We start from the raw sequence: 11521 nt of genomic DNA on the forward strand, positions 1-11521 counted from the left end.
TTCTGTTAGGTGTGAAATGACGGTGATGCCCCTTTTGGGACTCGTTGTCTCCCGCCATGTGGCCTTTCAATGCGGATCAAGACAGGTTGTGATGTCCTTTTCCTTTAGGGCCATGCCATGGCCCAAAACGTCTTCATCAATTGCTCTCAAGTATTTTAACCAAATGAGGATAGAGGGGCGCGGATTATGAATACCGCAGTGTCAATTTCAGCTATATTTTAGCTATTAGTATGAATCGAGATTTGATGTTTGTGCTTGAAATTGATGTCAGATTTTCCTAAATACAACTAAACAGTTTTTGGAGCAAACTTTACTAACCGATTATAATTGACAAGCGAATAATAACAATTCACTAAACTTTTTCCTTTTAATTTACGAATAGGGCTAAGTGTTTAGAAAATGAACTTACATGCGATGTTGATGATATGATGAGCTAAATCTTCTATTTATAAAGTCATGAGAGAAATCTAAGAAGTCAAATGGTTAAAATTTTGAATTATCCAATTTGCCCAAAGTTAATTAATCACAACTATATATAGATATGAGTGATAAATTTGTAACTTGACAAAGAAAAAACTTTTTTCTAGAATGAGTGATCTCGTACCGAGGGGAAAAGAGAGACAGAGAGATAAAAGAACGTGGCGGTTGCCGACTTGCTACCCCACAATCTGCACTGTTGAGAGGAACTGTCTGATCATGATCTCGATAAGAAAACAATAGAAAATAATTTTTGGTGCTGATTTCATCATGTGTAAATCTACTATTGTTAGTCAATAATGAAACTGGAACCAGACTAGTAATCGATAAAGATGTGTATGAACTATGAAGCATGCCTAAGATCGAAACCGAAGTTTACATTTTTCTACTCTTAGCAATTTAAAAGAAGGGTGATGGCGTAACCTATAAATCAATAAATGCCGATAGAATTCGAAGACTTGCTGATATGGGAATGCTTAGTTGCTTACCCCCAGAGCTGTACACAAAATCTGTACAATTTTCCCGCGACGGCCAGCTGTCAAAAGCAAAAGCAACCGTATATAAGGGAGCATACCACGTGGGGTAATGTTATCTCATCGTGGACAAATAGTTGTAGCGCACCATCTCTATCTCTCCGACTCATTCACGCGCGTTGTCGTTTTGATCACCTCTCCCGACAACTTTCTCAATTCAACACCTCCCACCGCCCTCCGGCATCGATTCCGGCGACCCATCCGACTCTCCGATCTCCTCAGGTTCGTATCAATCTCAGATCGATGCAATTTCTCTTACAGTTCACCAATTGGGGTTCGAAATCGTCATCGATTTGCTGATGAGGTTTCGATAGGTGTTTGAATTCGATTGCAGGGTGAATTCAGGTCAAGATGAGTGAGGTGTTCGAAGGCTACGAGCGCCAGTACAGCGAGCTCTCCGCCAATCTCACCAAGAAGTGTACAATTGCTGGTGGGCTTCATGGAGGTTAGTCTTGTTCTATCTCTCTTTTTAAGTATTCAATTTCATTTGATTTTTATGCTTAGATTGATTTGTACGCATAAATTTGCAGTCTTTAGGTTGATTTAGGCTTTAGGTTGGCGAAAGGTGATGTCAAATCTTAGCAATCTGTATTGTATATGCCTTAATAATGATAAGATTGTGTCTTTAATCATGCTGAATGGTGTTGCGTTAACCCGAAAACGGGTTGTGTTGCACTGTGTCTATGGGGCTGTAGTTTTAGTGTTGGTTGAATATGTTGAACATGGTTTGGCTGATCATGTGTGGCTAGTTTGAATAACCTTAGGTTGAACATAATATTTGATCATCACTCTCTTCTTTGCCTAAACTTGGTGTGGCTCAATCTGAGTCTCAAATTTTCCTTCACCCTCTGTAACACACATAGAAGAAGGCTACCTCTCATGCAGCTCCATCTTATGCGGATACCAACATCCTTGATCGAGTTCCATTACATGAAATCATGCCGGTGATTGATCTTTGATCTGTTTGTTATAAGTGTTTGTCAGTTTGTAGTTAGGGTTAGGGAGGTGTTAAATATATTATAGATGAGGAACACCTGAATTAGTACTGAAAATGATAGTGGGTGTCTGGTTGAAAACTTTAACTACTTAATGAGCATGTGATATTGATCAGTTCCTTGTAGCACTGGAATTCTGGAACTAGCATTGATCCCATTTAATCTTCATAGCTAGCTAGTCATGAATAGTGATCCTATTCTTCAATGAACAAGGAGCAGAAATGTGAATTCAAGACCATAGAGACACAAACATTCTGAATAGTAGTCTAAATTTTAATTATCCAAATCCAACTTACACAATGAGAGGGAAAGCACAGAACATATAGGACAAGAACTTTTACAAACCAAATCATAAAAATATGGTTCTTGATACATAATCCAGGAAGATATGAATACCCTAATGGCCCACACTGCCATATAGTCTGGAACGAAAGCCATGCAAATCTTCACCATGGATTTTTATTTAGTCGGTCTCCATTCTAAATGGCTCCCAGATAGGAGTTGTAATACTGAAGTATCTGCCCACTACCCTTGAATCCAGTATTTTCATGGCTTCCTCAGATTTGATGCACCTAGTTATGAATAATTATTTTCACTTCTTTCAAGCAAAGAAATGCTGATTTTGAACAGCATGATTGTCTGTGTTGATTTGCAGAGCAAAAGAAGCAGAAGATTTCTGAAATAAAGGCGGGGATAGAACAAGCTGAATCTTTGGTAATTGATCATCTTGTTCTCCGTTTGAAGATTGGTTATGTCTTTATTGGATTGGCATTGACTGTGATGTTCTTTATAATTTTCAGATCAAGCAAATGGACCTTGATGCAAGAAGTTTGCAGCCAAATGTCAGGGCTGTTCTTCTTGCTAAGTTGAGGGAATACAAATCAGATCTGAATAATCTGAAAAGCGAAGTTAAAAGACTTGTATCTGGCAACTTAAATGCATCTGCCCGGGATGAGTTGTTGGAATCAGGCATGGCTGATGCTTTGACGGTATGTATTGATTTCCTTAGCTCCTTAATAAGTTTTGAATAGTATCACTATTTTGTGAAGGTGTTTAGATACTTGGGTGATGAGTTTCTCATGGATGTTGCTATGCAACCAAACATAGTTGTATTAATTATTAGTTACAGTAATCTAAACTTACTAGTCCAGAAATAGATTTTGAACATCCTTACTGGTTTCCAAAGAGGCATCTTTTTGGAATATTGCATGTCTAGCAAAATGTCAGAAGCTGCTTTTGAAGGATAACAAATTTAGTTGTGTAAATTTGTTTATAACCAAGCTCCTTGTCCTATGCTTCTTTACTTCCTGCGGATGCGACATTTGATGCTACTATGCTTTCTTGTATTTGCTGATTATACTTTAACACAATACTTGATGCAAATGTATCAGGCATCAGCAGATCAGAGAACGAGGTTGATGATGACGACAGAGAAATTAGACAAGACCAGTGACAGAGTTAGGAACAGCAGAAGAACCATGCTGGAAACAGAAGAGCTTGGTGTTTCAATTCTTCAAGATTTGCATTCACAGCGACAGTCTCTCTTACATGCTCATGGCACGGTAATTATCTCTATAGGCTTTTATATTATTTGAGTAATTTCTTATCAATAAAATCATATAGGCTTTTATATTATTTGAATTTGAGACATGTCTTAACAATAAATCATAGAAGATTGCGGTTGTACATTCAAAGGTTAACTATTGTCATAATCAATTTTGACTGTTTTCTATTTTATTGCAGCTTCATGGCGTGGATGACAACGTAGGCAAGAGCAAGAAAATTTTGACATCCATGACAAGGAGGATGAGCAAGAACAAGTGGATAATTGGCTCGATTATTGCAGTTCTTGTCATTGCTATCGCGTTGATATTGTACTTCAAACTTAGATAGACAACATATTTCGTCTTTGTTCAGCTTGCCTGTGTTCCAAAATGACACATTTCTTCATTTTCTTGTTTCTCCTTATATTTTGAGTGTGCAAATTGAGTTCTTGTAATGGTGATCCTCGAGTGTATTAATGACAACATTACCGATTTGGTCTTTTGTTGGATGTTTTCCTCTATTTCGAAGGAATGCTTGCTTTTGCCAATTTTCGACACCTGCGCCAAATTTCGGAAAATAGCCTTACGCATTGGTTTTGGTTTTCCCTGTAACAAAACTATTCTTCAATAAAAAGCTTTCATCAGTAGTACTTTAGCTGAAGTAAAGGGCGCCTCTTATGACTAATGAGATGGTCAGCAAATACTGCCTTGACATTACTCTCCACGCGCCACCTCCGTTCTCTTATTCGGCAATGCACGCGCCGTTCCGCTTTCGACGTCGGCAAGAAGCTGCACGCCACCATCATTACCAGCGGGGTTGCTGCCTCAGCAGACTCGTTCCTCTACAACGCCCTGCTCCATCTTTATGCGGCTTGTGGGAGTCCAATTCATGCACAGAGGGTGTTCGATGAAATTCCCAAGTCGCACAAAGACACTGTGGACTGGACTATCATGATGGGGAGCCTTGCGCGGCACAGCATGCATCGAAATGGGCTTGGTATGTTTGTGGAAATGAGAAGAGAGGGAGTGAGGGTCGACGATGTTGCCGTGGTTTGCTTGATGGGTGGGTGTGCTCGGTTGGGCAACATTGAGGTTGGAGTGCAAGGACATGGGTTCATGGTGAAGGTGGGGTTGAGTTCTAGCGTCAAGGCGTGCAATGCGGCTATGGATATGTATGTCAAGTGTAGGGAGTTGAGTATGGCGAGAAGGGTTTTCGATGAAATGGGGGAGAGGAGTGTTGTGTCTTGGACTGTGATTTTGGATGGTGTGATCAGATGGGAAGGTGTGGGGAGTGGGAGAGTGGTGTTCGATGCAATGCCGGAGAGGAATGAGGTTGCTTGGACGGTTATCATTGTTGGTTATGTTAGTGTGGGGCTTGTTAGGGAAGGTTTTGCTCTTCTGCGAGAAATGTTTTTGGGTTGTGGTTTTGGATTGAATTATGTCACACTTTGTTCAATTTTATCGGCTTGTGCGCAATCGGGAGATGTGGTGACGGGCAGTTGGGTTCATGCATATGCTTGTAAGACAGTGGGGAGTGAGATGGATGTTATGGTAGGCACAGCTCTGGTTGACATGTACGCCAAGTGTGGTAGAGTAGATGCAGCGTTGAAAGTTTTTGAGCACTTGAAGTACAGGAATGTAGTGACATGGAATGCTTTGCTAAGCGGGTTGGCAATGCATGGAAGAGGCAGAGCTGTTATGAAGATGTTTCCTCGAATGCTGATAGAGGCCAAGCCAGACGATTTAACCTTCACTGCTATGTTGAGTGCTTGCAGCCACTCGGGCCTTGTTGAACAGGGTCGCCATTACTTTCAAAATCTTGAACCATTGTATGGTGTAACGCCTAAGATAGAGCATTATGCTTCTATGGTGGATCTTCTAGGTAGGGCTGGCCATCTAGAAGAGGCTGAGACTTTGATAAAGATAATGCCAATGCCTCCGAATGAGGTTGTTTTGGGTTCACTTATTGGCTCATGCAGTGTCCATGGAAAGCTACAGTTAGGTGAGCGCATTCTACAAGACCTGCTTCAAATAGATCCCCACAACACAGAGTATCATGTCCTTCTCTCAAACATGTATGCATTGGGTGGAAAGCAGGACAGGGCTAATTTTTTGAGGCAGGGTCTTAAGAATAGGGGTATAAGAAAGATGCCTGGTATGAGCTCAGTTTATGTTAGTGGCCAAGTTCATCAGTTCAGTGCTGGAGACAAGTCACACCCTCAGACGGCTGAGATATATTCAAAACTGGATGAGATGATACAAAAATTGAGAGTGGCTGGTTATGTACCAAATACGGCTTGCCAAGTCTTCTCTGGTTTTGACAACAGATATGAGAGTGATGCAGAAAAGCTGGAGGAGATAGAGCAAGCATTGTTCTGCCACAGTGAAAAGCTGGCAGTCTGTTTTGGGCTTATATCCACAAGAGCAGGTTCACCTCTTCATATATTCAAGAATCTACGCATCTGCCAAGACTGTCATTCTGCTATGAAACTGGTCTCTCTTGTTTATGATCGAGAAATCGTCATCAGGGATCGCAACCGTTTTCACTGTTTCAAACAAGGTTCTTGTTCGTGTTCTGATTATTGGTGACCGCATTCTCCTAGTGTCTGCAAACTCTGCATAGATGATAAAAGTGCCATTTTAACAAAGGCCTTCACCAATATTTGTCAAACAAGTGATTCCTAACTTCTGCAGTAGTGTCACTGTTAAGGATCTGCATCTAAAAGATTGTATCATTTTGAGTTATAAAGATTTAAATGCCAATTCATTAAAAAAAATTGTGCCAACATTACGTTTATTTCTCGCAAACTTGGGAAAATAATATATCATTACATGTTACAGCATGTTGACTGTACTTAAATCTTAGACGATTTTCTACAATCTAGTTGCACTCAATCAAAGACTTCCGAAATTTCTATCAAAAATCGACCTCTTATTCCTTCTTTTTTTTTTTTTTTTGAAAACACTCTTGGTATTCCTTAAGTAGTTATTAGTTTGAAAGGTAAAATGATGAATGTTAATGGATTCTAACATCTAACACATTTGGTATGTATGTATATATTACAGAAAAATGATGCAACATCCAAGAATTTCTGAGGTGTGCCTTTAAATATTATCAAAATCAATAAATTCTAATGAATATAGATTGTTAGATTTGGAAGATCGTTGTAAGACAACAGCAGAAACTGAGGTGCACATCCGTCACCCCTTTTCATCGTGAAACCAAAACACCTCTGTCAATCGAATGGACCATAGGTTGTTTCTTGCCTAATCACAATTAAATCAAATCATTTCTCTTCACATATACTATGGAAAGTCCTGCATACATTCCTATTATGAATCCATCCGGACCTATAAATTAACCCCATAACCATGAGGTTTATACAAGTTTGCAATAGCATCATACATTCTAGTTCTATTCTCTCAGTATCCTATCATTCATATGGCCATGGCTAAGTTGCAGAACTCAACAACATGGTTGGTAATCATCCTCAGCACTCTTTTGGTGCACGCCATGGGCCAAGCTTGGGAGCCCGGATCCGCCACATTTTACGGTGACATGACTGGAAAAGAAACCATGCGTAAGTAGCCAACCATGCTGATAATATATATACTGTTATATATTTACATCAAGTCCTAACCTATTTCTTTGTTCATCTTAACAGAGGGCGCTTGTGGATATGGTGATCTCATCCAACAAGGCTATGGCCTCGAGACAGCAGCTCTGAGCACAGCACTGTTTAACAATGGATTAACTTGTGGTGCTTGCTTTGAGATTATGTGTTTCAACTCTACAGAATGGTGCATCCCTAATGCTGGCACTATCAAAATCACTGGAACAAACTTTTGTCCTCCAAACTACGATCCACATTTCTATCCCTGGTGCAACCCCCCAAGAAAACACTTTGACTTGTCCATGCCGATGTTCACTAAAATTGCTCAAGCCAAAGCTGGGATTATTGGAGTACAGTTCCGTAGAGTCCCATGTGTTAAGACAGGAGGGGTTAGGTTTCAGCTCGGCGGAAACCCTAATTTCGTTACTGCAGTTCTTTTGAATGTTGCTGGTGCTGGAGATGTTATCGCCTTAAGTGTCAAAACGCCTACTTCTAATTGGCTCCCAATGTTGCGTAACTGGGGACAAGTTTGGAATATCGGAGGAGGTACCCCCCTGGTTGGGCAAATTTTATCGTTCCAAGTCACTACTAGTGATAAGAAGACGCTTACGTTCAATAACGTTGCACCAGGAAACTGGCAGTTTGGGCAAACATATGAAGCATCAGGCAATTTTTAAGCATATAGATAAAAATCTGTTGAATGTCCCTTAATGTTGTGTGTTTGGTTATATGATATGTAGTTGGTTATTTATGTTCCGAGTTTGAAAGGCCTTGTAATCGAGCCATGCTCAACCGTTAAGAAATGTTAAACTTCTTTATAATGAAGCAGTCTCATGGCTCTCATCGCAGTTTATTTATGTGTTCATGTTTTTCTAAACATCTAATGTTTGCATATTATAGAAATCGAGTTTATGTCATGCCGACATTTAAAATAACGATGAACTTCATTTTGGCCTGTCATCTATACTACGATTTCATAGACTAGTGAATACCAACTCACAATCATATGTCTGCAAGCAAATCATGATTTTGAGATTCCGCAAGCTCAAAATGATAATCAGCATCATCTAGTGAATTAATAGGATACCATGCCCCCTGTTATATACATATATAGTGCATATCTTTCAGATTATTAACCACTTCACCGTTTTCCATTTTACTTTAATAGCGTCTTTAACAATTTTATATAAATTCTCTACTTTACAGGAGAAATCACACAATTTATATAGTTCTCAACATCTACATTCGAAAACTAATGTAGATTAATTCCTTATATGTAAATTATAATACTTGGGAATTGTAATTTTATTCTGTGCTGAGCTGTTGAAGTAAAATAGAGGCTGAGTGAAATAAATTTGATAAATTTATAACTATGTTATTATAAAAGACACGTAGTAAGATTCTTAAAGTGATGGGCATGAGCGAGAATAATAAGAGAGGCCACAAAGTTTGTCTTGTCTGCGGGAGAGTACGTGTATACTCTGAAGGGTGTGTGCTGTGTGCTGATCTTTGGCGGAGGGAGAGGTCAGGGACTAGGACAAGGACAACTGGCGCGGGGGCAAATTAGTCAATTTCTCAGCCACCTTATTTCACCAATCACCGTTGTCCTCTTCAATCTCCATTACCCTAGAACCTACACCGAAACGCTCCGACCGCTGTTTCAGAGAAAACATGGCGGAGGACTGCAGTGGTGGGGGTGCGGTAAAGCGAATGCGGAGTGACTACTTCGACGAAGATATAGTTTTGGAGATACTGGCAAGGCTCCCAGTCAAATCTATACTGCGGTTCCGGTGTGTGTGCAAATTTTGGCGCGCTCTAATTGCCGCTTCGTACTTCGTAAAGAAACACTTGAGCTACGTCGAGAGTGGAATCGGCAACACCAACAACTCCAGGCTCCTGTATCTGCAGAATCCTCCTCAGTCTATAGACTACGAAGCACTGAAGAAAAAGCTTTGGGATGCAAGCAGACATCTCCAGTTTCCGGTCAACTTTCATCATCGCAAATCTGCGCATGAAATCATTAGGGTTTTGGGTGCATGCAATGGGCTAGTTTGTTTTGAATTCCAAAGCTTTGGAATTTTCATATGTAACCCCTGCACCGGAGACTCCAAGGTGCTACCGAATCCTCCTACTGAGTCTCATCGTTTAGATTTTTATGGGTTTGGGTATGACTCCAGAATTGATGATTACAAAGTCGTAAGAGGGTTTTCGGAGAATGCCCTGGTTCATGTGTTTGCGCTGAAATCAGGCTCGTGGAGAACGATTTCGGATCTCGATTGTGCCCGGGTTCATGGTAAAGGGTGCTTGTTCCATGGAGCTTTACATTGGCTTGTGCAAGGATCAAGAATTGTGTCCTTTTATATGGCGGAGGAGAAGTTTAAGGAGATAGTCCCTATGCTGGATCATGATCGTTCTTTTGGTGGTGTATTACTCTATAAAGATCGTCTGTGTGCGTATAAAATTAAGGGTGGCACCCCTGGTTTTGTATCGGTATGGTTGATGCAGGAATATGGGGTCAAGGAATCCTGGACGAAAGTTATACACTATTCATTAGAGAAGTCAGGAAGAGAGGAGTATAGACCCCTGTGCATTTTGCAGAGTGGAGAAATTTTGATGCACAGGATTCTGTATGAGGATGTTGATTTCTATGATGATCCTGAGCCTGATGAGTTTGATTATCCTGCTGGTCCTGATGAGTTTGATTATCCTTATCCTGATCCATTTTATGATTCTGATATTTATGGTTATCCTGATGAGTTTGAATATCCTGATCCGGATCCGGATCCATTCGATGATCCTGATGTGTTTGGTTATCCCAGAACGGATGAGTTTGATTATTGTGATGCGGACGCTGATCCTGATCCCTTCCATGATCATGATGTGTTTGGTTATCCTGATGAGTTGGAGGATCCGTATGACGAGCTTCAAAGATTGTATGATCAACAAATGTGGGACAGAGAAAGCTTATTGGTGATAGTTGATCAAACCACATCAAACCATGTTTTGGAGGTTGACTTTGGTTTTGGAGCTGCCATTTACAAGGAGACTTTAGTTTCACCACTAACTGGGGGCACCATTGCAGACATATGATATCAGCATTGTGAGTCTTTTCTCAGTTCCTGACTAATGTGGTTTTTACTTGTATGCAAGTTTTTGTTTAAATTCAACAGCACATTTTGCACTGCTAGACTCCAGAAGTTACCTAGTTCTTAGCTGGGAATAACTTTTTCATGTCATAAGAAGTTCGGTAAAGTGACCACTAGAGGCACGTACTACACTGAATATGGCTTCCCCGCCTGTTCTAACTTTTAGCTCAACCTATCTGTATACTTCTTTACCTTACCCTAGCTCTTCCTACTGATATGAATTTTCCAATGGAATTCCTTAAACTTCTGTTGGAACGATAATGCTAATCGAACAGCAATTAGTCAGTCGTTTTAGTCCTAGTCCCACTTTCCTGAAAAAAAAAGTCTAAAATTTGGGTATATCCGTATATGTGCGACATTAGTTAGTTGTACTGTTAGCATCAGCTGCATAGCTATAGATTATATTAGTAATGAATGTTTATGGAGAGTTATTCTAGATTGAATATAAATATATATGTGGTTGACATAGTTAGTATCTGAAATGGATGTGGGAATTTAAATATGAATCAATTAAAGGCCCTTTCTTTAAATGGAACGTTAGAAAAGAAAAATGATTTGATTTCCTTTCCAAACTAATACGGAAATAGAAAAAGTTTTGTTAATTTCATATAAGTATTTGGTAGATATCATAATTTAAAATTAGAATTATTTTGGTAAGTAAATAGAATGAAATATTTAATCAAAAGTTTCATTAAAACTCATTATAAGGAAAGAAGATGCAATTTAAAAGAAAATTAGTTTTTGCTGATGGAAATGGAAATAGAATATCACTCTTGGGTATGTAATTCATTTTTGGTTTTAAGAGGGAGTCAATTTCCAGTCAAATCACATTTTTTATTTCCATTCTAATATTCTATAACAACCAAACAACACTTAAGCATGTAAATTGAAATAAATTCATTTTCTAATAGTAGGATTTCCTGCTAACCAAACGGTGCCAAAGAGATATAAGAGGCTTGATGAATATTGTGGAATCATCTGAAGTGAATGCTCTTAGAGAACTGTAAATGGTGGTTCGTTCTTTCCATTACTTTTCATTTGGTTTATGGTGCTTATTCAAAGCGTGTGATCGACTAATGATATTCAGGGCAAGATTTCCCCCTTTCCTGTATTTATTTATGACCTGCAGTTTCTCATTCCGTTTACTTTTAATTTTCAGATAAATATTGACGGTGAAGTAGTGGAAATCTGAAATGGTGTTTAAATAGATAC

General features: G+C 39.4%; 4 protein-coding genes across 4 annotated transcripts; all 4 read left to right on the forward strand.

Annotated features, from left to right (window-relative positions):
- Window positions 1-1068: 1068 nt before the first annotated feature.
- On the forward strand, window positions 1069-4058 carry LOC126797788 (vesicle transport v-SNARE 13). The gene is made up of 6 exons (XM_050524507.1): window positions 1069-1232; window positions 1345-1455; window positions 2661-2719; window positions 2806-2994; window positions 3397-3567; window positions 3749-4058. The coding sequence occupies exons 2-6, from the start codon at window positions 1362-1364 to the stop codon at window positions 3896-3898; spliced, it is 663 nt and encodes a 220-aa protein (XP_050380464.1). The 5' UTR covers window positions 1069-1232; window positions 1345-1361; the 3' UTR covers window positions 3899-4058.
- A 124-nt stretch (window positions 4059-4182) lies between these two features.
- Window positions 4183-6403, forward strand: LOC126797786 (pentatricopeptide repeat-containing protein At5g15340, mitochondrial). The gene has a single exon (XM_050524506.1). It carries the CDS (start codon window positions 4234-4236, stop codon window positions 6136-6138), a length of 1905 nt encoding a protein of 634 aa, XP_050380463.1. The 5' UTR covers window positions 4183-4233; the 3' UTR covers window positions 6139-6403.
- A 594-nt stretch (window positions 6404-6997) lies between these two features.
- On the forward strand, window positions 6998-7840 carry LOC126801019 (expansin-A23-like). The gene is made up of 2 exons (XM_050528466.1): window positions 6998-7130; window positions 7215-7840. Exons 1-2 carry the CDS (start codon window positions 6998-7000, stop codon window positions 7838-7840), a joined length of 759 nt encoding a protein of 252 aa, XP_050384423.1.
- A 988-nt stretch (window positions 7841-8828) lies between these two features.
- Window positions 8829-11512, forward strand: LOC126797393 (F-box/kelch-repeat protein At3g06240-like). The gene is made up of 2 exons (XM_050524030.1): window positions 8829-10263; window positions 11469-11512. The coding sequence occupies exon 1, from the start codon at window positions 8835-8837 to the stop codon at window positions 10251-10253; it is 1419 nt and encodes a 472-aa protein (XP_050379987.1). The 5' UTR covers window positions 8829-8834; the 3' UTR covers window positions 10254-10263; window positions 11469-11512.
- Window positions 11513-11521: the final 9 nt, after the last annotated feature.

Source organism: Argentina anserina, chromosome 6 (genome assembly GCF_933775445.1).
Source record: "Argentina anserina chromosome 6, drPotAnse1.1, whole genome shotgun sequence".
In the NCBI taxonomy this organism is placed as follows: domain Eukaryota; kingdom Viridiplantae; phylum Streptophyta; class Magnoliopsida; order Rosales; family Rosaceae; genus Argentina; species Argentina anserina.